This window comes from Molothrus ater, chromosome 2 (assembly GCF_012460135.2).
Source record: "Molothrus ater isolate BHLD 08-10-18 breed brown headed cowbird chromosome 2, BPBGC_Mater_1.1, whole genome shotgun sequence".
Taxonomy (NCBI): Eukaryota; Metazoa; Chordata; class Aves; order Passeriformes; family Icteridae; genus Molothrus; species Molothrus ater.
The window spans coordinates 64916765-64942961 of NC_050479.2; the positions used below are offsets into that span (position 1 = coordinate 64916765).

At 42.9% G+C, this 26197-nt stretch overlaps 1 protein-coding gene across 1 annotated transcript in view; it reads left to right on the forward strand.

The window, feature by feature from the left end:
- The window catches only part of LHFPL6 (LHFPL tetraspan subfamily member 6), a 137394-nt gene that overhangs the window by 104907 nt on the left and 6290 nt on the right, over positions 1 to 26197 (forward strand). Inside the window, exon 3 of the mRNA XM_036390632.2 lies at positions 19061 to 19159. Coding sequence (XP_036246525.1) covers positions 19061 to 19159 — 99 coding nt within the window. The remainder of the gene's footprint in view (positions 1 to 19060; positions 19160 to 26197) is intronic.

Sequence of the window (26197 nt, forward strand, 5' to 3'; positions counted from 1 at the left end):
TTTGCAGCATTCAGCTTCTGCATTTGAGAGGCATTTTGACTGACAGAGAAAAGCAAAAAGAGACAGATGTACTCACTGGGGAAGGCTTATATATAATTGAACATGTAAACATTTGCAAACCACTGTTATTTTTTACAATTGTATGAATAACATTTCCCTTGACTTGTGCTCATAGGCCTGTCAGGAGTTATGTAAAGCTGGGTACAAAGCAGCTGCCCCTGATTCACTGCACCACAGGCTCTAGGCATGCAGTGTGTCACTGCTGGTGTTTTGTGCACCCCTGCTTCGAGGTACTGCATCAGAGCAGAGGGGGTGCATCACTACAAGGGGGGTGTCAAAGGCACCTTTTGCCACAGCTCTGTGGAGCAAAAAGGAGCTGTACCTACTGCAAGGACTTTCTGTTGTAAACTGTCTGCCCAACTCCTTTTTATGATGTGAAGGGTCAATAAAGGAAGTTGTTTATGTTCTTACACCCTTCTGCCTATGGAAAATACCCCAAACCAGCTGAATTAGTGTCAGCTGAGTGGCAGCTAATGATAGAGTCCTCAGAAGGCATCTCTTGGGACGGTTTGTAAGGAATTAGGAAACATTTCCCTCGCCCAAATTTGCAGAGGACTTTTTAGTGCCTGATGTAGTAGATCTATTTGATTATTTTCAGCAGCATATTTTCAGTACTACTGCTTGCTGGAAGGAGTTTCCACAAAAATGAGATTTGGAGGAATCGTCACGCCCCTCCCCCCTGGTCAGAGTAAATGAGTTCTGAGTTTTGATAATGCTCTTTGTGAGTACAGTGGCCATGCTCAAAAGGAATATTGCAGGGAGAACACCCTTCTTACCCTGGGAGTTAAGCTCTCTTCAGTGGCATACATCGCTCACCATGGCAATGGGAATTGAATTTTCCACTCTCTGAGCTCTCCTGGATACTTAAACCAGCCTCATGTAATACTATTGTGGCCGGTGTCATTGCATCACTGAAAACTAAATGAATGAATAAATTAGAGCCCTGGCGTTTGGGATTGCTGAATTGCATCCAAGCTTTTTATTGCAGCCATGAGCTCCTTGTGCGCTGACAGACGGGATGGTGCTTATTAGGCAGTTAGGCAGATCATTGTAACCAACAAACGTGAGAAGTACGGGAGCAGGGCAATACATCAGGGAACTGAGACAGGATTATCTCTTAAGAAACCCCTTTCCAGCACCAATTGCCTTTTGACTGCAGGGCCCCTTCTTATAACACAACAGTTTATTCTTCCTTATTGATGCAAGTAATCTAAGTTTATTGCTCCTGTCACAATCTTTTCCTCCTTGGCCTTTTAACTGCCTTGAATATAGAAGCTATTCCCATCTTCTCGAAAGTTTGTGCTCCTTCAGCTTTCAGTTTTCATCCTGCTCCTACTTTGTGCGTTTCTGAATATCCCTCAATGTCTCGTTTGCAGCACTTAGTTCCCTCTTTTGTCTCATTTCTGTGCAGTTGTCTCCAAGGCTTTTTCTCAGCCGCACTTGCTGTGTTTCTCCACAGCCACTCTCAGCTGTGGGCAGCACTGCAGGTCCCCTCAGCTCTGCCCACCTCTCCAGGACTTGGTCAGGTGCCAGAGCTCTGTTTAGACACCCTTTGTTCCCTTGATGTGTCCACATTAGGCTCCCAGCCTGTTTATGTGGTTGCATGGAGGGTTCTAAAAAGGTCTGATAATTTGCTTAAGATAATTAACTGGCACTTGAGAGGGAGTGGCCCTTTGCCCTTGGCATGGCACTTATATTATCCATCCGTATGCCAACTTGGAGAGTTAATACCAGCAGAATAATAACCCTCTAAAAAGTTGTGATTCTTTTCTGGCTGGTGTGGTTCCCTGAGCTGGTTGATGTTAGCTTGAAATTGCATGGGGAAAGGGGAGAAAGGGAGTAAGATGTAGCTGGGAATGTGTAAGTGTGTCTAACTATTCTTTTCAGAAATGGCACGACATAAGATCCTCTGTGATACGAAATTTATCCCAAAGCCATATTTTGTGGCCATTAACCAGTATAGGAGCAGGCTGCTGTGGGGAGGAGGAGGAGCAGTCCTATTGAGTGCCCCTTGTGTCGCCAGCTGTGCCTGTTAGTGGTGCACTGCACGTGGTGAGCTGGAGCACCTGGAGTTCAACCCAGGGAGAGAGAATCCTGACTGCTCAGCTCCCCACGTGGCCACAGCAAGTGGCACTGAGCTCTTCCCAAAGGCAGTGGTGAGCTGTCATGCTCCAGAGGAGGCTGCTGTGCCTGGGGATGCCATTGGTGTTTGCTGTGCTGCCTGTTCTCACAGCGTGGTGTTTGTGTGGTGGGGAACGAGAGGCAAGCTGAGGCTTTTTCTCTTCAGTGGAAATGAAAGGTCAATGTGATGGAGCACAAGACGTCATCTAGTATTGGGGAGAAACCTTGCTTTAGTGTGTATATATATACAAAGAAATTATTCTATGAGAGCTCTTAAGTGCAGATGTATTTTCCTGGTGAGACAGAGATACAAGCCTCCATTTAACTGTGCCCCTGAAATCACACCAGAGCAAGCCATTTGGCTGTGGAACAGTTGCCCCAGGAAAGCCATAAACCTTTATTGCTTGGAGACCTTTGAAACTGGACTGGACACACCGTGGTGCTCAGCACAGATTAAAGCAATGTGCTTCAGGGAGCAAATCACAGCAGACTACCTCAGGGAATGAACCGCCCCTTGGGAGCAGGGAACTGGATGCAAATTGTACATTTCCATCTTTCTGCAAATCTGCTGCATGTTAGACTCAGACCTGAAACACAGTCATCTGCTGCAGAGTACAGTGCCACAATCTTTGGTTTTTGTTATTGTAAATTGGATTAAGTATCATTTCCAAACTCTCATTTCTGACTCTATGTTGTTCCTTGTCTTCAGGAAGCAAAAAATGCTTATTTTCTACAAAGCAGCCACGTAAATGCTTGTGGCAATATCCTGTTGGGACAGGTGAGGTAGATGTGATGATGGGAGTGTTGTGAGCAGAAAGGTGCAGACAGGGAGGAGGAAGCCTTTCAAACCATGCCTCAGTGACAGCCAGGTGGGAAGATGGCCTTATTCTGGTTCCTGTTGTTGATCGTGTTGAAGTTACCCTGACACTGCCAACAGGTTTTTCAGGTGGGAATATACAGACTGTGGACACCCCAACCTCATCATGAAGAGGTTTTATGCGAAGGCTGTTTCCACAATCATCTTAACCAAAAGTAGCAGGTATTTACACATTAAAGTTTAGTCGCTGTTCCTGCCTACAAAATGTAAAAAGTTTCTCATATATTATTTATGCTTATTTCATTTTTTAAAAGGAAACAAAACATAAATAATGAGTTAGAATATTGAATTTTCAACTGACACTTTTGCACGGTTTCTCAGGAGCATGTTCTTCCCAAATGAGGTATGTAGGTGCTGAGATTATCATAAGTGGAGGGGTGCACAAAATGGAAAAGATACTGTGGATTTTGCTCATTCCTGGAAACACAGGAGTTTTCAGCAAGTTGGATTATACCTGCTTATCACATCCTCTGGCCATTCCCTATGGCTCCTGTGAGAGAAACAGCGGTATCTCAGCCTCTTCAGATCACAGCTGGATCTGCTGGGTTAAATGGCTAATTGAAGGTGAGTGCTTCAGCGTGCATTAGTCAAACCCTGTAGTTAAAAAGGCAGATAATTTCCTTGTAGCTGCACACAAAGGCAAATGTCCCTGTTTCTCTTGCTCATTGCCATCCTCACAGCCAGCCATGAAGGGCTGCTGATTTAATTGCATAATCTAGCAGGGCTCAGTGGCAGGGCTCTAACTTAACTGTAACTAAGGAATTCATACTACACAGACTTTTATTCTAAAAGTCATTCCCCATTTGTGTTGAGCCACATGGGGATATTGAAGATGCTGCAGACCTAGAAGTCTGCTGGAATCTCAGACTGTCTAATTTGCTGTGGCCATTAAGACATTAGCTAAGGAGATGAGTCATATAGTGAATATTGCTTAGTGTTGGTGCCAGGAGCTGAACTTTCAGGTTCTGCAGCCCATATCACAGTCTGTCAAAGTAGCTTCTCTGTGAGCAAGGACTGTGGTGAGCTATACCCATGAAAAAGTTGGGTTTGTTTATTTGCTTGCTGTTGCGATTTTTAAATCTTTTTAACGCCTTCTCTCAAGGTCTCAAAGCAACACACAGAGGCAAGAAATCCCTGCCTTTTGGAACTCTTATCCTGTCTTCCTTATGTAGGGAAGAGAAGGCTTCAAGAGGCAATGTGAGTAACAGTGGTTGCACAGAAGTCCCTGGTAGGGACAGAAGTTGGCTGTAACCTCTGGGACCCCCCAGGTTTCTGTAGTGATCTTGGTAATGTTTCTCAGTCATTATAGTTGCAGCTTTTTTTCTTTAAAGTTAGTACCATGTCAATTAAAGGCAAAAATAAAGTAGTCCACCAGGGCCTTATCTATGTATATTCAATGCCATGTCTCTGCTGAGTTGCTCACACTGCTCTTTAAATCCTAACAGCAGAGAGATGGTCAGAGCTGTTTTGGTCTCCTCCAGAGCCTTGACCTGAGCACGAGCAGTGTCTGGAAGTTGCACCAGAAAGGCAGCACAGGCAGGGTGTCATGTGCTCCTTGAGCCTTGACCCTTTCTGCTTGGTTACAGTGAAAAGCCTACAGCCGAATATTCATTCATTTGTATTCAACCTGGCTGTTCTGCCTTCAGACCCCTTTTCTTGTCTGCAGCTGACAGGATGTCACGAGGAAGTGACACGGCAGTGACACTCCATATGTCATGTTCCACTTCTATTTGAACTTGATTTTTATCTAGTAATGAATCAAGCCACAGGAGTCCAGTCTGGGAAAAAAAGTGTCCCAAGGAAGCAAGCTGAAGCTAGAAAGTTTTTCAGTCCATTTGGAAATAGGAATGCATTACAATGTGCTTTTTCCCTCCACAGCAGACCCCGGTATTCTCTCAAGGTAGACTGGGTACAAAAGGGGTTTTGCATTATTTATTAGTGTGCCTCTGTCAGACGTAATGAGGGCTATAAAGTATGTAAGAGTTTATAATTGGCTATCTGCACGAAGTAATCCTAAGGGGGCTGTGTAAGTATCAAATAAATTATGCTTCATTATAGTAGTTATGCCAAGGATATTAGAAAATTGTTTTTGGTTGGAGGAAGAAAAATAAGGAGAAGCAGAAGAAGAAAACTCTTCGTTACTTCCCAGACCCACTGCTGTTAAAGGTTTTACAGTCTGAGGGAAGATTTCAGTATTTCTCTTTAAAATTCCTGATGTGTTCAAGATGCTAAATAAGCAGTTGCCAAGATACTAGTACAAATAATGCATAAATGGAGTTTATCTAAATTGTTTTATTAATAAACTTCACTGAAGTCTCCCATGCAGTTAAGCAGGAATCCCAATTCCCCATTATCCGCCATTGGCGCATCAGCTTTCAGAAATGAAACTTTTATCTCTTCCTCTCAGGGGGACAAGAATGCTTCCCCCACCCCCTCCTCCTTCCTGGAATCTAATTATTGTTCTGATAATTCAAAACAAGGATTCTGTGGCAGTAAAAGAGACAGGAGAAAAAAAAAAAGATGAACCACTGGTCCTGGAAGATCTGATCGTATCATTTTAAAATGAATATTTACGTTTTAGAAAAGCCAGGAGCAGAGGGATCTCCATGTTTCTGACTTAGTTATAGGGCTCTTCTAATGCTTTTGGATACAATTTTTGTTACAATAGAGGTACCCCTGGAGTACTCAAATTAGACAAGGAAAAGTCTTGTCAGATCCAGGAGGGAGGGAATATCCCTTCCCTTAAAGCAGTTGCTGGGTATTATTCTAGTTTTGAATAGAAAGTCAAAGCATGACAGGGTTTCTCTCATGATAAAATATACTTGGTTTTCAATGATTTCCAGCAGTGAAAATTACTCATGCTTTTGTATATTAAGTGTAATACTTTCACAAGTCTAAAAATATATCCTATAGCCCATATGAGGCCATGGTTGCTCCAGTCCCTGTCCAAGCCATAAAGGAAGCTCATGTTTTTAAATGTTTTAGCAGACCAGTGTTCTGTATGGACAGCATTGTGTGAAAACTGTGGAAAGCAGGAGGCAGCTGCTGGGACCTGGAGCACCAGAGGGATTGCAGCCTCTCTAAGTAGCTGAGCTCAGCCTGCACACCAAAAGCTGCTCTCCAGCTTCAGTCAGGGGCTGTTTGCTGAATACATAACTCTGTCAAACAGCTTTGGCCTGGGATCACTTTGGGTTTTATTTGCATCACAGAAATCATAAGATGCTCATTTGATATGTGAGATATAAATTGTGGGGACTCAAGCAGGAACCAGTGGCACAAGTGACTAGTGAGGAGCTGGATGTGTCATAGGAGTCAGCTGGTTCTGAAAGAAGAATGCAAACAAAAGCCAGGGTATGAGGAGAGTTGAAAATAGGGGGCTTTTCCTCCTTGAAGACTTTATAAATAGCCTAAGTACCATTGTTCGTGGCTCCTGCAGCCATCTAACATTCACCACATAGCCTGTTCATTTTCTGCTTCAATTTTTTTCCTAAATTTTCTCTCAGTCCTTGTAGGAGGTCCAGCCAATGCTGATATTACTCCTTAGCATTCCCTACTCCTAGGTCCAAATAAAAATTCATGTCTTGTTTCTAGGAATTGCATGCTCCATTCACTAAGTATTAATCCATTAAGCCAATGATCTTGTAAATTGGAGCAGAACTGTTGAGTGCTGGCAATGATATCAAAGCATTGATTGGTTTTTACCAAGGACAGCCTTTATAGTGAAGAGTTTCTAGAAGAGTCTTCCACTGCTCATAAAGCATTATTTCTAAAAAGTTTTTAGGAAGAAGGGACAAAGATGAGCTCCAAGAGTCACACAGTTCATATTAGGGTTTTGCTAGTTGGTATTATCACCCCCTTCAAGGTCTTAATTTTGTTTAACTCTCCTTTTGGGTTCTCTCCATTGAAAGCAACAGTTTGATTAACTTTATTCATTTTTCAACTGCTGTCATAGTACTCTGGCATGCCTTTTTGGTTTTTGAAGGGAAAATTCCAACAGACTGTGAAGCCAGCAGCCACAGAAATCCTCTGGGAAGGGGAAAGAGGCCGTATGGAATAGCCAGTTCTAGCAGGAAAGAAAAGGAATGAACTGGGCCTGCTTAACTTGTTATAGAGAAAGGTGGTGCAAAGAGGGAAGAAAATGAAATGGTTTCTCAGAGTCCCGATAGGGGTTTAGCAGAGTCCATGGTTTAAGGGTGAACTGGAATTGCCACAGGAAGATACTGGTTAGACAATGTGAAAAGCTTCTGTAGCAGACACAGAGCCACAAGAACAGAATCTCTTAAAAGATGGTGGGATCTCCATTGTGAGGGGCCTCTTAAGAACAGATTCCACAAACACATCTTTTGGAAGGTACAAGTAGAGCTTATCCTGACTTTGAGGGTGAAAGATGATTTAAATAAATTCTTCATGTCCCTTCCAGCCCTAGTCTATTAACTAAACTTTACTGAACTAATTTCAAAATTATTTCAAAGGTGGGCTCATGAGAAGGGAGAAGCACACACTTCTTCTCAGTTCTTCCCTCTCACACACTGGTTTTCATTAACAGAAAGAGTCAGGTTTGTTTGAGATGTTGGTAAGGTTGTCCATATGGATTCTCTCTGAAGAGGATAAGTGACAGTGCCAATTTTTTCTGAGCTGCAGATGTTCAATATATTTGTAACAAACTGCAGCTCCTATCCAAAATCATATTTATCACATTTTGTGACAAACTGAAAAATGGGATCTATTTGAGGAAAATTGACTCAATAGAGTACTTTTTCCCTCTGCAAATTGGGTCAGTTATTGAGTTTGAATGCCTTTGGATAGAAAACACAGAAAAGCTGTGTTTTTTCTTTGTTTTTAAAAATAAAAATATAATTTTTTTTCTTGGATATGTCTCATGATGCAAGCTTTTCAGCATGTGAAAATCATCCAGAACAAAACAGACAGTCTAACAGTATGAAACAGTATTTTGAGTGTCACACAGTTCCAACTGGAGCTGTGTTGAATCTTACTGTTCCTCTTACTGAAAACACAGTAGCTGAGAATGGGGTAATAGTTGGTTTTAGTTTAATTGAGGAAGCCATAGGAACAATTGATTTCACATGGAGTCTATTATTGCTTAGATTTAACTCCATTTCTTTTAAATTCCCACTGTAATTCAGCGCAAAGGCAAATAGCACTGAATGCACCTTTGTTCATGCATAGATTAATTCATGTGCTTAGTTGCTTGCTCTGCAAGTAGCCTTGTGAATGCAAGGGGTATTTAAAAAGCTGCTAAAAATGCTGCAGCTACAGCAGCAAAGAGTAAATGACACTGACCTCTTCTCCACCAGCTCTCTTGTATTTTACAGCACTTTGCTGAGCATTATCCATCAGCAGTGGATACACTGTACAGATAGAGATGCAGTTGATGGCTGCAGGCCTGTGTATCAACTACGCTGCTGGTGTGACCATTTTTGCAGAATAGAAGACTTAAACCTGTGAAGCACCAGTGAGAAAAGCATAAAATGAAAAGTGATTCTCAGCTGTGCTTGATGATTGCCACTGACTTTTACAGCATTATTTATCTTACTCTATTTCCTATCTAGATAAGTGATTTCATTTGATTTGAGGTGTCTTAGACACTATCTAGTAGAAATGCGGAGCCATTCAGTTTTTATTGCAGGTATAGATTTCCTAGTAGCATGTATGAACTTCCTTGGAAAGTACTCTGTGGTTTGCCAGAGGGTCTGCAGAGTGTGTACTGAAAATATGACTTTAAAGTCTTAAGTATAGTTGAAGTTTTACTGAGATGTGCAGTGGTTGATCTTCTATTAATCCATGGACAGCTCAAGTGAAATAAAACCAACCAAAAAAACACTTTTAAATGGCAAAAGCCTGGTATGCAGAATTCCCCTATTGGATACAAGCTTTGCATCCATTCCAGTTCCCCTCTGACTTTAGGGATATGCCACCAAAGTGAAGGAATTGGCTGGACATTTTTTGTTGCTTTATTCATCATCTACAAACAATTGCTTTTTAATAAATTAGTGAACTAATAGACATGGAAAAGCAATTATTTGGTTTAATCCATGACTGAATATTTCTGAAAGCAGCGGAATCACTGGAGTAATGCTCAAGAGTCAGGGTGTTGCAGACTTAGTCCTTAGTCTAAATGGATTCTGTTGAAAAGATATGGGGATGCCTGTCCATTTATCCATTTTTCTCCTTAGGCATCTTCACTGATGCAGGATATATTTCCTTCATTCCCCCCTTACAGTCTGTCATGAGATCAGTTAATGTACCGGGAAATCCTTCGAGCATGGAGCTTCTGAAAAGTTCTGTCTAGTTTTTTGGCTAGTCTCTGTTTGCTATTGAAATTCGTATTAATGAAAAGGAATATGCCTTATCTACTATGACTACATGGAGAGTTATGCATTTTGGGAAGTTAGTTATTAAACTACCTTTTATTATTTACAGTAGGCACCCTTGTGTTTCTAATGGAATGATTTCTATTTAAATACATTATGCCATATGCCATATGCTGATCTAGACTCTTTGAACTGTCAAGCATTTGATTCTGAGTCACAAAACGACAGGGTGAGCACACAGATGGGTTGTCACATAAAGAAGTCTGATGGCATGTGATAACACTCAGGGTTTGTTTTTTGTTTGTTTTTTTTTTTTTTTTTTTTTTTTTTTTGCCATAAAGCTTATAATGTACAAGCATTGATCATGGCTTGCCAAACAAAAATGAGCTGACAGTTAAACTCCAGAGTGTTTTCTGGAGCTCTTCAAGCGTTTCAGTTCCACTCTGCAGACTCACTCTGCCTTTAACTGGACCATGTCACATCCTTTTCAGAACAATTGGTGTCAATCATTTTATTGTGTGACAGACTCTGGGAGAAATGACACAGAGACTTGCCAAAGCTAGTTCTGACTGGTAGCAACTGAGGCAGACCAAGGCCATTTTGAAGCAGCAACTTTTTTCAATACAAATTGTTTTCTTTTAAAGTCAAGCATACAGGTTTACACTCCGGAGAAACACAGTTTTTCCTTCGATCTTTTCCTTCTCCCTTAAAATTCAGGTAATTTCCCATAAAGGAAGAGAATTGATGACAGGAATTGAAATATTTGCATCTTCAGGACAGAATAAGGGCAGAAGGATAGAAGATAAGGGATAAAGAAAAGTATAAGTGACTTTGGGCCGGGTTCATACACTTTATAAAGGTGTTTACAGTACAGCTATTTCCCCTTGAGGTAGGTTTCTAAGCTCACATTAAGATCAATAGATATCCTGGGTGGAACTCATTAGGCTAAATCTCGATGCCTTGCACTGTTAGAGATAACCTAGGGTCTGCAAAATCTTTGTGTGTGCTGGCAGGTATGACAGAGGACTTAGGGGAACCTTGCACTGCTCTGGAGAGGCAGCTAAAGGAGCAAGATACTGAACAGCAATTAAACTGGCAGAAGGTGACGTATTTGGGTGACTGAATCCCACTCTGGGTTTGTACTGCCAGTGGAGCACAAATCAAGTCACTGACTTACAGGTGCCTAGTGCCATTTGAGATGACTTTGACTATTCCACCTCCAGCTGCTAATCCAGATGCATTGGCTTTCCCTGCTGCCTTTTTGTCATGTCTGCCAGTCCCATGTGAATGTCTTTGCTGTCTTAAGAGTTATGTGAGCTTAGATGTGTCCTAGTCACATAAACACAATCCTATGTTTACGCGTTCTTTAGTATGAGAAAAAATGTCTTCTGGACTCCCCCGTTTGGACTGACAAAGATCTCAACTCAATTGCCACTGCAGAGGCATCTGCACAGGTTTGATATGCCCTGTGCCACCTGAGGCACCTAGAAAGGAAGCGTCTCTGGGTGGGGAAATTTCCCTCTCTGAGCCTGAAGCACCTCTATAGCAAGGAGCACACCACCTTTGATCAAGCAAAAAACAAAGTGAAGTGATGTTTCATCTGTCAGAAAACTCCCATCTGCACCCTCCATTGCCCCGTGCTCTGTTACAGTGAAAGTGAGGGCTGTGACTCTCCCATGACACAGCACTTTGCTGGCTGGATGCTGACACACATTTGTAATACCATTTTTAGGCTTCCTCTGCCACTGCCCCCCCTTTCCAAGAGCTCTAGTAGGCAGGTGGCATTTCCTCACTGTGCCTGTTTGCTGAGGTTGGGAGCCAAGCAGGTGCCAGGCAGTGCATGCTCACGGTGTGGAGTAACCCAAAGGAACACAAAGAGTCTCAGGAAAGGTGTGGGGAGTGACAGTCAGGAAAAGGGGAGCTAAGTAAAGTCAAATGGTGTAAATTAAAACCCGGAGCTCAGAACCAGAAGAGAAAGGGTGATGGGGTTTTGCCCTTGGTGGAAAACTCTATTTCCATCACTTTCAAGATTAAGCAGTGTTATTAGAGGCTAGATCTGCAAGCTGAAGTTTGTAGCATTTTATTCCTTCTGGTTTGTGTTGTCCTTATGTTTAATTTTCCTTTGTGTGTAAGAGTCCCTCTAATATCCTGCTACAGGAAGGCTGTGGCAGAAACACCTTGACCTGAGTGAAACCCTGAACTGTCTCCCATGTCATGACCCTTGAAGGAGAAATGGGAGGAAATTTGGTGAAGCATAGAATTATTTCTCTGTTTGTGCCCCCACTGCCTGAACACCGGGATGAGGGAGTCCCTTATCAATTCATTCACATTTGTGAATTCACAGGATTGTACCCTCTCTCAAATGGCACATTAAGCTCAGGCTCAATAAAGAACTAGTCAAATGTCCTATGTTTAGTGACTACTAACTAAAGATAGAACTTTTGCCCACAGTGTTGATCTTCTGTTTAATCCTAATAAAAGCCCATTTCAGCTCCACGTCTGGGTTTCCTGAGGGACAGATACTAACAGCAATGGAAGGGATTGGTGTGATAACATTTCTCTAACAGAAGAACAACAGAGAGATCAAAGAACAAAGTGATGGTGCTGAGAGAAGGTAGAAGTGTCACCCTAAAGAAGGGGTGTTCAGTGTGAAGTGCTGGGAGCTGCCAGTATAAAGACACTGACAGTATTGAGGCTATACTCCCATGGGCATGGGAGCCAGGCTGCCTGCAGCTGGCACAGCATTGCTCTCCTCTTTCTTCTGTTGGCTCCTGCTGTCCTGCCCAGGCTCTGGAGTTTGTCTCAATCTGTTCTGACCCTCTTCTATCACTCCATTGCTGCTTGGTATCAGCTCCCAGAGGGTTCTTTGAACAGGGACTTCAGAAGCTGTGTCTACTGGAGTATTTCACATCCCAGTTTTTAACCAATTCTTCTTTAAGCACATTGTTGGATAAAGTATGTCTGAAAGCAACAGACAACTTCAGGCACCAGCTCCATTTTACCGTCACACTCTGGAGTCCCTTTTATAGGAGATAAATCATTACAGCAAGGTGAGTTTTTAAATCACAAGAAACAGAGAGTCAAAGTCCGTGCTGCATCTAAAAATTGGTTTTGTTTTGCTTGTCAAGATTACTGTACCTTCAAGTGACAGATGGGAATGTGAAAACTTTCTATCATCCTTGAGCATTCAGGCTGGCTAATAGAGGAAAAAAAATGTGAAAGGAAGAATCATCATTAAAATGGTCTTGAAAGTGATGACTTTCAAATTATTGTCTGTCAGCTTCTCCATATGGCCTGAATATCTGTCAGATGAACAGTATACATTAAAAAGTCCTTACAAAACAAACAAAACAAAAAGGCAAGTTTTCTTTTTGGTGAGATCTGAAAATAAAAGGGGGAAAAGTACATAAGAGGGGAGAGAAATGAGGAAGATAATTTGAAGTAGATATTTCTCACTAAAAAGTGATTGTACAAAAAGAAGCCTTCAGTTTTGATTTTATTTTTCTTTGCAGTACATGTATCAAGTCTGGCCCATTCCTTTTATTTTTCTAAGTGAAAATACAAATTGGAATTTTACAATGACAGGGCCCACTGAAGGGCTCTTTCCTTCTTCAGAGGCTTCCCAGGGTCCCTGTTACAGCAGTGCAGGCTGCTCTAACTGCTGGGCAAGGAGGCATTTATGGTGCCCAGCAGTCTCTTTCACTGCATTCATAGGGTTTAACTGTCTGGAGCTGAGGATATACAAAAATGAGTGCATGTAAAAAGCTCTTAACAAGCCCATAATCAAGGAAAGCCACCAAGGGTTCAGTTACCATTTTAAAGTGCATTTTGTAGCAGCAAGCCTCTGAGGCTGAGTCCAAAGCTAAGTGCCTCATTCAATGCCATCACCACCTCTCTTTATTCATCAAACTGATGGCTTTCATCATCAGACTTAGCTGAATCATGTGCTTAGATTCACTCACCCTAGGCAAGGGAGAAGGAAGGAGACTATGGAAGGTTTGGCTTTATTTAACAGATTTTGGGGGATGAAATCATCAAATGGACTGACAGAATAACCAAGAATGAGCCATTTAGCAATCAGGGAACACTGTGCCCTCAACAAGTGAGAGGAAGAGCTGTAAAACAGGACTTTCAGCTCTGAATGGTCAGGACGGTTGCAATTAATTAATGATGTGATGTCTGCATGGATTGTTTAAGGCACATCAGGTCCTGAGTGGAGGCTCCCATTGAAGCCACAGCAGCAATCTGAGGACAGCTCACCACAGGGATTTGCAAGTTTCCAATGTTGTGCACTGGCTTTTGCTGATAGGTCTTGGTGTTTATGAGTCCAGTCATTTTGCCCACAGCAAAATCTGGTTATTGTCTCTTGGTTTGTTAATCCTTCTGTATTTATTGTTCAAGACTTGCTCATATCCAGGATATTCTTGGAGATATTAACAGTGCTTAATATTTTACCTCTTGGAGTAAGCTATTTGCTGCATGCCACAGATCATTTCTTTATCACTTCAAAGATGAGACCTAGATCTGTGCCAAGCCACTAATGTAATTACTGTCCCTTCCCTGCTGCATTCACCATATGCAGAACCTATTCTATGTAATTATTTTCAATCACAAACACCACTCCAGACAGACAAGATCATCTTTCAAGTGCTAAGTGTTACTAAAATATGATCATGCATTATACTCACAGCAAGAGTGACAGGGAAGGCAGTCTGGAAGGGACAAGGATTACTCTGGATGGTTTAATATTAAGGCATCCACTGTCTGACCCTCTGGTTTGCAGAATTATAATCTGTAGATCTGGGCAGCTCCTCACTTAGGCTGGTTTTAGATCACTTTTTGAAGAGATCCATCATTCTGCATGGACCACACAAAGAGCCTAGGGGCTGTCTGGGACCCTCTTAAGTACTGGAGCCGAGGTCTTAATTCCAGCTTTGGATTGCCAAGGCTGGTTGTGCTCAGTCAGCCCTGCATGTCTGTGCCCATGCCTTGCTAGCAAATTGAGCCAGATGCAGCATTCACAATAGCAGTGTTTCACAGAGCAGGGCAAGGAGCCTGTTTCATTCCTAAATGTGGAACCTCTCCAGAAAAGCTGGTCTGTGACAGTGCCAACACCTCCACTGGTACATTGCACATCATCTAAAACAGCTGCCAAGTGCCACCAGCACCTCCACTTGCTGACCCATCCCACTGGCTGGGTCTCTCCCAGCTCGAGGCTGCAGCCCCTTTTGTGAAGGTGCCATTTAGGGATCTGCACATTTCCTTCCCCTTTCAATTTCTTTTCACAACTGTAGTGGATAATGGAAGATGACAGAGGATGGTAATTACAGCAGGTTGTTTGTTTTGGTTTCCTTCCTTTTTAAAAAAATGTTTTAGGCATCCTAAGCATTTTAAGCAGCTGTAAAGATGGGTGTAGTATCCTGGGTAGCATAGCTGGGTAAATGCAATAACTGTAAAGCAGGCCAGAATGTGACTTTTGAGCTAAACTAGTAACTGCTCTTTACTGAAGCTGCAAAATTAGCTTAATGATTTCCACTGGGTTTGCAGCCCTTGGATTCAACTCGGATCTTCCACTGAATGTTGCAGCTGTTCAGCAGGATCTACATCCTCTGTGATTAAATAAATTGGCTGTGAGCATGTATGAATTATTAGCGGTAATGGTATGCCTTTTTGCTTTTGCAGGATCTGATCCACACAGTTGCTTACAAACAGGGATGGGTTGATTAGAAGGGAAGGAAGGGACTGAGGGGCTTTTGTCCAAGTCCTATTCACACCATAGGCACACTCCACATTTTTGGTGCATACAATAAGGGACCCCAAATGCCAGTTCTCAGCTTCAGTGCTCATGCAGACCAAGGCAGCATCAGCCCTGTTGAAGTCATGTAGAATCCTGCTGAAAGCAATGGGACATGACACACACATGCTCATAGATAAAAATATACCTCAGGGCATAAAGCAAAGCTTGTGAAACCTTTTCTTGCTGACTAGCAAGCTCTAAATCTTTGTGGAAATCTTATGCTGATGACAAATCCCTGAGCCTGGCCTGAACCTTGCCTGCAAGAGGTACTGGAGGACACAAGTGTTTTGTCAAGACACAAATCCACAGCAGGTGCATCTGCACCACAAAGGGGAACTGTCTGAAGGTCAGTCAAAACCGGCTGAAAACCAGTGATATCAAAGGACATGTCAGAGCTACAGCTTCAAGTCTTGTGGCCAGTGGGTACCTGTGACAAAACAAATATATATATATATAAGCCTTTTTGCCAGATGGGAGCTCCTGACACTCTGCTGGTCTCTGAAAGGTGTTGTGTTCACTCAAAGAAGTGTGTGAGCTTGCCCATGGCTTTATACCTTGTCCTTTGCATATAAGCATGCTTACAAAGCACCACTCATGCTTTGGGGTCATGTGGCAGCACCAGCAATAGGCAGCAGGTTCCCATTTGATCTCGTCATCCCAGTCAGCACAGGCTGTGAGAGGAAAAGAAGCTGCACTGCTCGGTGACTGGTACTTCACAAGTGAAACTCAGTGCTGATAAGCCCCTACCCAGCTGGAGAGCCAGCTGTCACTGGGATAAGGAAGCTTTCTGACATAGTTTTCCCTTATTTGGTTTATCTCTTAATAGGAGGCACAGCTAATGGTGAGGCTCAGTGGTGGGTCCTGTGGGCTGGTTGTTAGACAGTGTTGGAATGGCTTTAAGGGCCAGCATCCATGTGTGAGATCCTTTGGAGCAATTCAACATTACAGTATATTGCATTGCTAAGGAATTTTTGACTGAATCCCAGAATTTATTTTCAGTGAAACTGGGCTTTTAACTTACAGACATGGGTGCACAGAAATGGGAAAAGAGGGGCCTGAATAGGGAAGGAGGTAAATCGCCGAGGTTTGTGATCACTGATGCACTGTAGCATCAGAGGCAGAAAGAGCAAACAGGTACTCATGTTTGGAAAAGGATGAGCTGTGTTTGGAGAGTGGCAGTGGAAAGTGCCGTGAGCAATACTCGTGGGAAAAAACCCAAACAACAACCTGTTGCTGCAACAAAACCTAAAGAGAGCTGAAAACAAACAGTCTGTGAATGCAGTGGGCACTAGACACTCTTGCCACCTGAGGAGAGTAATTGGCAAGGGCTGAGTAAGAGTCTGTTCTGGGTTTGGAGGAGCAGCATTGTTATGCTAATAGTCCTTTCACTTGCCTGCAGTGCTGCTGTTGTGCTCTCCTGGAAGAACTGGGCAGAAGGCTTTCCCAGGACCTGTTTGTGGGGAAGGGCTGGGCGCAGTTTAATCTGGTCCAAGACTGGCGGGTGCAAGCCCTACTACCCCCTACATACATCTCCCTGCCCTCGCAGCAGAGCCCTCTGAGCATTTGTGAGGTCTCCCAGACAGACTGTTCAAGTGCACAGGTTGAGTGCAAACAGCCCAGCCAGGGCACTTCACTTTGGGCAGAGCAGCTCCTGAGCTGTGGCTGCCTGGGCTGGCACTGGGCACCACGAGCAGGGTGGGAAGGGGTCAGAACCACGGCAGCACTGGCTGGGGCTGCCACAGTCCACTGGTCTGTGAAGCTGACTCTGGCATCCAGGTGCTCTTCCTCCCTTCCCCGACCATTCTCATAATCAGTGGTGATGTTCCTCCTTGCCCTATGGGGTCCTGCCCCTTCCTAGCACACTACCCATGCTGTCTGTGCTTCACAACACCTCTTGCTTTAACAGTTCAAGAGAGAATCAGCAGGGGCTTTTTGAGAGTCTTAGGTTGTCTTTAACAAAAGTAGACTCAGTTTTGGCCTAAATTCTCTTGTATGAGAAACATCCTTTCTGAGAATTTAATTAGAAGTGACTCTCATTTACATGGATTCTACGAGCTGCCCTTAGCTCTACAGCCCTAGGGGAAAAAAAATGAAATGATACTGTGAAAGGTATTAGTGAGGACATTAGAAGCAACCATACCCAGATCAGGCAGAGTTCTGAAAATACCTAGCATTCAAATGTCCTTAATTGCTTTTCTCCTGTCACAGCTGTTGGGTGAATGAATGCTCCATCTGAGAGAGGGCTGCCTCAGGGATTTCTTTTTCATTATTTGATGTAGATATGGAGACAGGAGCAGGCAATGACTGCTCAACAAGGGAAGGAAGAAATAGGCTTGAGCAGCAAGAAGAAAATTTGAACTCCAGGAAGCTAATATTGGGCTTAAACAGGGGCTGGTGTGCTTGGAGGAGCAGCAGGGAAGTTGCTGAGCTACTTTGCTAACAGCCAAGATGCTAAGAGCATTAAGCATCTTTTGAAGAAAGATGAGATACCACTTCTGGACTTCAGGGCCTTGTTGAGGTGTGTCTTTGAGCAAATCAAGAGCATAATAAAATTATTTCCATCTTAAGGAACATCAGCAATATGAGAAGCTTAGGAATCTTGAGAATGGAAACAGGAGAAAAGAATGGCAAGTTCCAGGCTCTGAGCCATCATCCCTCTCAGGACTCCTGTTAGACTGGTGTGATGTCCATAGTGACTCTGTCACAACACCTGGGGCTTTCCTGTCCTGAGAGCACGGCAGCAGAAGTGCTTTGCCAGGGAGCACTGCTCCTTATCATCAGCAGAGGAGGAGCAAGATTATGTGAGGTTGAGAGGTATGCCCAAAGGCAGCAAGTGACAGCTGTAGGGCTTGAAACCTTGTGCTCTGCCTCGCAGGTAAAGGGTACCCCTGCAAACCTTGGGAGGGCTTGCTTGGCTTTACAGCCTGTGAAGTGTCAGGTGCTCCTAGCCCATTATCTACACACTGATTTGTTTCCAATCTCATCAATAAGATCTGAGGCAAAGGAGGCAGCATTTCAATGTTGTAACATACATTGAAATGTCCTCTCTAGGCTGTCTGTGGAAAATGCTTTGCCAGCTACATCGGCCTTTTGGCAGCTGCTGCAGTGACAGCTGAGAATGCAATATGATAAAAATGCCACTTCTGCAAAACAGTCATGGTGCATGGGAGCATTGCTGATTCCCTGCAATGTCTTGTGAAGGAACAGGATTTGCCAAAACACGTCTGTTTGGGGCAGCACCAGGGCTGGAGAAAGCAAAGTGTCTTGTGAATGTTAAACCAAGTATAATAACATGTAAACGACTCAAGACCTCAGTTGTTTCCACTGAATGAATCAGGAAAACTTTGTGGAGTGTGTACCTGTGGTATGCATTGATCAAGTGGTATGAAACCTTGCTTTTGAAAGAGTGAAAAACAAAGGAAAATGGCAACAGATTAGCACAACTGACAGTTTTCCTGATGGAACCTAGGTGGACCCTGATTGATTGTTGTTTTAATTAATCAGAAGCAATCAGCTTGTAAATGCTGGCATTAATACACTTCTATTTAACCACATGTTGTGTATTCCAAACTGCATATTAAGCCATTCTGGAGAGTAGAGGAGTCCAAAAGATCTCAGATAAAAGCTTCAGAAGCGGAGCATGGCTTCTGTTGCTGAACTACTCAGACTGGCTCCATCCCACAGACCACTCTAAAACACTGCAGCAGAAGGCAGCAGTCCAAATGGTTTTCATCTATTTTTAGGAGAAGAAGAGACTTCCTTTTCTCTGGGATTCCCAAATTGCAGTTTGACACTTTGATTCCCAAGTGGCAGCCTGTGTTTAAGCTAATGGCAATTGCTTGTACAAACTTTTATTTCCTTTTCTCTCCATAGGTTTGTTGATCGGCTCTGGTTGTGCCCTCTATCCTCTTGGCTGGGACAGTGAAGAAGTCAGACAAACCTGTGGTAACCTTTCCAACCAGTTTGAATTGGGTGAGTCATCACCAGAGCATCTCAGCCACTTTAGACTCTTCTATGTGTTGGCCACAAAAGCAAACTAGGATTTTAAAAGCACAGGCTTGGGGAAGCAACCTACCAGTGTGTGGTAGGCTAATCATACTGAATAATTCTGGAATGGTGCCGAGGCAGGGGATTTCAGATAGATCTCTGGAAATATTTTCCAGAAGAACATTATAAAAGAAAATGTATGTATTTATGTATGTATGTGTGCATATTTTAAGAAATAAATCAGATTTAATGGTCTTGCAATATGGGAGCTAACACTCCTGGAGGTCTTGACTGGGTAGACAGAGGCATCCCGTCACAGCTCCCGCCAAGGTAATTCTCCAGGAGTGCAATTGGCTGTCTTTGAGTTCTGGGATGTTTATGGCCTTCTAACACAAGCCTAGAGTGTATTTGTATGTCACTCACATACTTGGGAAGCTGGCAAATAACACTTGCACCCTATGTTTGCTTTCTCCCAAGCAAGCTACTTGTCTTACTGCTGCTGACTGCTCTGTGCCTGGAATGAGAGCCAGGGATGCAGCCACACGGGGCTCACACCTGTGTTTTCTCTGCAGGGGCTCTAGAACACAAACAAGGCAACAGCAGCAACCTAAGGATTAAGCAATGTGGATGATCAGGATTTGATGTGTGAATGCACATCTGAGTCCTTGTTTAGCTGGAAGGATCAGTGCAGTTGCTGATGCCCTTCTCTATAAGTATTCCCTGATCCCGTGCCCCTTGAGGAAGAGGGGGATCTGCAATCCTCCTGAAGGAGTAGGAGGGACTGAGCACCTTGACTCCCCACAGACTTGGGAGCTTCTGCTCCTACACATACAGAGCTCCCCATTTCCAGCTCTTGAAAGCTAAACTTTAGTTAAGCATAGAAATTCTTTCCATAGGTGTGCGTGCAGGACTTGTGCAGGGCCTGACAGTAATCCCAGTGCAAGGAATAGTACATAAAAATGGTGTAATGGGTTAAAGACAAACCTGCTGCATCATCTCTTGATTTTACACTCATGCTCCTGTCAGATTTCAGGAGTAAGGAGATTTGTTTCCATCTCAGAGATAGTTCTTGTCAAGATGTGCAATAGAATTGAGGTTGAAAGATTAAAAATTACTGCCTTGGGACAGATGCTCCAGGCCACTCCCCCTACAGAATTCCTGTGGTGTTTTGAGTACATTTGATCTGGCAGGGGACCAGAAATTCTCATAACCAGTATGAGTACCCATCACTACAGTGCCACTGATGTCTTATCAGCAACCACCTATGGTGTTGCTTGGGAGATGTTTAATGTACTCTAGAAGCCTTACCTTGTTATTCTGAACCCTAATTTCCTTCTGAGCTGTTGATATTAAATTTGCTCTTCAGCAAAGTATAAAAAGTTCCTGCAAATTTTTTATTCACCTAATAATAGAAAGATTTAAACACAGAGGAGAGAGAACAATAAGAACAGAAATGTGTAGTTAACTAGCAGAAAAAAATGTTCCAGAATTAGATTCCCAGCTCCATGGAAATATGTGTCAAAGGATGAAGTGGAAAGACCAGGCAAAACTCTGTGGTAACTGTTGCAGGCAAGATTCAGGTTCATCCCTGCCCATGGCCAATCCTGTGTGGAAGGCTGAAGTAGTTCCTGGCCAGCCCATTGAGCAGTGCACCCTTTGAAAGGCCAGCTAGCACCTCACTGGTGCACGCCGGTTCCTGCTCTTCCATGCCAGGCATGTGAGCAGCTCTGCTTCTGGGGCTCCAGCTTGTGTCCCATGTTTGTTCCCAGGTGCAGAAAAGTATTACCTTCCAGGTTGTTTCTCTGCAGAGTCACAGAAGGTGGGTGTTGTGACAGTGTGAGCTCTTCAAAGCACTTGGGCTGTTACCCAAATACAAACTGTTACCCTTAAACACTGTCATGTCCACAGTCTGAGCAGTCTCCAAGACCACCTTCACTGTCTCAGTCTTGACTCATGAGTCAGATATTTGCATAAATTGAGTTACTCTGCCTTAAAAGTCAGTGAAGAAACCGATGTAAAAATGTCATCTGGCAGATCTCCTTCCAGGTACGCAGGACCAAGAGAAGTCTTGCATTAACTGTGAATTCTCTCTGTGTTTTCTGGAGCTGGAGCACACAGTCCCTGTGTGACACATGCCTAGACTTGACAGCAGTGCTGGTCTCACTGATCTGCTGCAATCATATGTCAACACATTAATTAACAGATCATAATGAGAGCTGAAATTTGCTGCAGTGATTTCTGCTAGGCAGCCCTGCCACTAAACATCTTTCCACGTACATTGGCAGTGAACTTAAATGCTTGGCTATGATTTTTTTTTACTTAATGTCAGTGTCTGTTTGATGGTGTGTTATCAAAACCATCTGTAAAGAAGAGGTACTGTCCGAGGGCCATTTAATAACCATGCTGCTAGTCTTCCATAAATACCTCTTGGTTGGTGATAACCCCAACCCTCTAGGTCTCTTCTGAATCATTAGGGACTGGCATACTCATTATAGCCTACAGGCCAAAAATGATGTTTCAAAGACTTAATCTTACTAAGTCTCGAGACAAATTTAAGTAATTATTGCTTTCATTTGAATATTTAATTTGATTAAGCTGTAATGATATGCTTTTTGTTCCTGAGCCTGTGAAATGGGTCGTCTGAAGAACAATGCTGCATTCAAAATACGCTCTCAGAAAATCTGAGCTGCTGTGAGGCCTGCACTGGTTTGTTAATGGGAGAAAAGGTGATGAAGGGAGTGCTGGTCCTGCACCCCTTGCTGCTGTGGGTGCCAGTGAGGATGACACAGAGAGGATAATTCAGCTCCTGGTTGCTCTCAAAGGAGATGTCTTCACAGGAATGCTGATCAGCAGACAGCATTCAGCCTTCTCTGCCAGGATGGCCGAGCAAGTGCTGCAGCCTGGGCTACAGGGAACATGATCCTCTCCCAGCTGCTCCCTGTGTGAGCAGCTGGGAGAGGATCAAAGCTCAACAGGTTTGACCACAGAGCCAGCAAAGGTGGGGGTTCTGCACTGATGCTTGTTCTGGACTTAGAAAAAGTCAGGGGGAAAAATGGTTGAGATTGAAGGTAGAAAATAAAAGCCAGGAGCTGCAATCTATATTATAGGAGGATGAAGAAGAACAAGAGGCAGGTACAGATGAGGGACTGCAAAAACTGTCTTGAGAAGCAGCTGAATTGTGCACTGTGATGTGTAAAGTCAACCAGAAATATACTAGAATAAATAATTAAATGAAAACTTTTGCTTAAAGAAAGCATGACAAACTCCTGCCCCCATAACATGCTCATAACTAGAGAGAATAAATAAATAGCAATGCTAAGAACCCAGGAAAAAAAAGGCTAATCTTTAGTGGGTGTGCTAGATAAGAAATGCCATGTCTTCAGGCACTCTGAAAAGGTGTTAGACTAATAGACACTCCAAATAGTGCTGAGATGGCCCATATTGTGATGAGGGGACCCCTCACTCCACCCCTGCCAAACACACACATTTCTGTGTAGATTCCAAAGTAGTACCTAAAAAGGCTGCAGGAAAAATAACTATGCCTTTAATTTAAGTGGATTTGAGTATTCTTTTCTAGAAAACCTGAGCTGACAGTGTAAAATACCCAGCAGTTTACTGCTCTCTTTAAAAACTGATATTTATTTGATTTTTATTAAGTGAACTATGTGCAAAGGATTCACTTAAACACTTATGTATTTAATTGTGCTATTTTTTTCAATCAAATAAAAGTGGTTGTATAGCTCCATCTCTGACAAAGAGGAGTTATTCTTCAAATGAAGATACCCTGCCAAGGACAACTCCATTTGTTGATTAAATTACATTCAATAGCTGAGCAGTTTTGCAAAGGGGGATGGGGAATAGCCTCCATAAGCAGACACCATAAAATGACCTCTTGCAAATATTGTTGAGAGGTCAAGGCCATGATAGGTCTGTTCTGTGTTGCTCTGCTTGTAGTTCCCAGCTTTGCAGCAGTCAGCATGACCTCTATAAAGGTCTTGGAGCCCCGCTCCCTATTGCAGCATCCCATCTGGATCACAGGTGACATGTGGAGCAGATTTCTCACTGAAACACTAGATTACGAACAGGAGAAATCTTCTACCACTGTTTTAGGGTGTTAGCTTCTAGAAATAGGGCAATACAAATAAATGAAGGTAAGAAAAAAAGAAATGTTTATGTTTTAAGCCAGCACAGCTGCTTGCTCATTGACTGAGTCAAAGTCTGTCCTGTAATTTGGCAACAGGCTAACAGTGCCTGAGGTGGAGACTGGAGTAGGAACTGAGCAGTGCTCAGAGGGACTGCCTTTCACTGAGGATGGATCAAAATCACCCTGATCTCTTGTCACCATGCAAACTGTTACTGTTAGGTTGCGTTATTCACACCCTGGACTTGCCTGTGGGCCCATTCAGGGCAGCAGTGACGTGGCACAGCAGGATGGAGCTGCTGACTGAAGGGTGTAAAAGTGAGTCAGATCTACAAAATCCCTGGTTCTGCAAAAGGAATTAGCAGGCAATTTCCCAAAAGTAACCGTCATTATGGCGTATCATATAGCACACATTCAATCTTTCTGAGCTAGAGGCACTAATACTATTTTATTTTCATTTCTAAATGTAATACATAAGAAAACAGATGGAAAAGGAGTGTTTTATCATGAAATTCATTAAAGTGAGGGACTCTGCATTAAGGTGAAAGTATGCACAGTAGTGAAGACTGCACTAGACATTTGCAAAATCTTCCACATTCTGCATATTTAAGCTGTGTGAAGAAATCTTCTGAACTTGCATGCCTGTTTTAAAGGGGCAATGTGAGTGTACACGTGAACACATTTGTATTGGTTTTGAAAATCTAAAAATCAGTGTGAAAATTAATTTTTGTCCATTGATTTCCCTGGATATGCATGTGGAAACTGTTCAGTTTTACATGCTAATTTCTGTTGTGATGGGTGCAGAGGCAGCCAAGTTGCACAGGAGGTCCCAGAGAGGTCAGAGCATGCTCAATTTAACTCACAAAATCGAGCCTCGGCTCAGTTTGGCATATGGTGAAACAGCACTACAAGACCAATACCTAAGAGCCCAAATAGCAAAATGTTTATCTAGAGTAAGATTCACTTATTGAAACAAAGATGATTCATGTCATCATGAGCCACCAGCTGCCACTTCCCAACCACCAGATGTATGAAGTGATGCTAGGTACTTATTAGCCAGGGAGAGTGAAGACATGAAATTTAAGATAAACTCTATTTTTAATGGAACTTTTTTTAACTACTTGGCAGATACTTTTTCTTTCTTTGACAAAATACAGTAGCTCTATCTCTTCCTTCATGGTCAGAGACATCCTTGACCTGGGGGTCAGCTGCAGCAGCAACCAAAGCTGATAGCTCCAAATACACAACTTCTCTTGCTGTGTGTGGACTGCTGTGAAAGGGCACACCTGGCCAAAGTCACTATCTAGGGAGAAGCTTAAAAGCCTGGCTCCCATCCTGAACTAACCAGGCAGCTGGATTGGCCTCAAAAGCTCTCAGGAACGTCTCTTGTGATGGATATTTGTTTCAAAAATCATTATTATTAAGGTTCCCTTTTGCTACTTTTAGAGGGCTTGAAATATCTTAAAGAAAACCATTGACTTAATAATTACTTTTGCTGTGGAAATATTAAATGATCTTTAAAGCACTTTCCAAGCAAACAGTGAAGTTACTAAAACATCTTGAAAAGAAAGCAGAAAGCAGTATGGATGTAAAAAAGGCTTTGTCAACTATTTAATTTGTCTTAGGTGGCATCATTTCAGCATCTGGTTGAGTGTTGACATTGAGTTCTAAAATATCAAGAAAAGGATTTAGAAGGGAGGACAATTTGTTAGTATCCTATTAAAAGCAAAACATTCAAAGGTGTTTTTCTATAAGCAATCGATCTGAAAAAGGCATTTTTCTTGTTTGCAGATCCTCTGCAAACAGCACGGAGATTTCACACATTCATTTTTTGACTGGGGCTGAGCACAACCTTTACAAGCATACTTGAGCTGCAGCTGCTGAGTTCTTAGATAAATGACTGAGTAAACTACGTGCTAGTAAAGGAAGTATTCCATCAAGAAACATTTCCTCTTTAGTACTACCCAAACAGCGTCCATTCTTAAATCTTTGTAAGCTTTTGGCGACTATATCAAGGTCCACATATATTCTGTCTAACGTAAGGAGAAACTATTTACAAGAGCACAAAGTGGCAGGTCAGGGGGGAACCGCTTCAAACTGAAACAGTAGGTTTAGATATTAGGAAGAAATTCTTTACTGTGAGGGTGGTGAGGAATAGGTTGCCCGGAGAAGCTGTGGATGCCCCATCCCTGGCAGTGTTCAAGGCCAGGTTGGATGATCTAAGCAACCTGGTCTAGTGAAAGTTGTACCTGCCCACAACAAAGGGGTGGAACTAAATGATCTTTAAGGTCCCTTCCAGCCCTGTCCATTCTATCATTCTATTATAAGGCTCATACCTTTGTTGCCAGAATTAGACATGGTCATGCAAGAACCTTCTGCAGTCAGTAGACATAGGAAGCAGCATCCAGAAAGGGACTCAGACCACCTGGAGCAACTATTTGGTACTCTTTATTATTCAAAAAGTGCAACTGAACTGGTTGTTTGGAATCCCTTCCCAGCTGAAAGGGAGAAAAATAGGAGCGACCAGAGCATGGTTCATCTGCTGTACTTTACATGTTTACTTTAAGAGGAAATACAACACAAGTGACTTTTCTTCTTCGTAGTCTCTGAAGGGAGTCTGGGGTACTAGTCCAGTGTGAATCTTGGCATTGTGGGTGTTCAAAGAGAGAGGAAATTGATTTCACTTCTGAACTAGGTGAGCTTTCTGCTGACATCTTGCAGGAGGCTAAGAAACCTCCTCATTAGCAGCACATAAGCTATTTGCTCCTGGGAATTTGAGCTATGTAATTGACACTGGGTATTGGTTTCTCCTTCATTGCTCCATGATAAATGCACACCTACAGCAAATTTGAGGTTTGATTAAACAAAATTATGTGATCCTC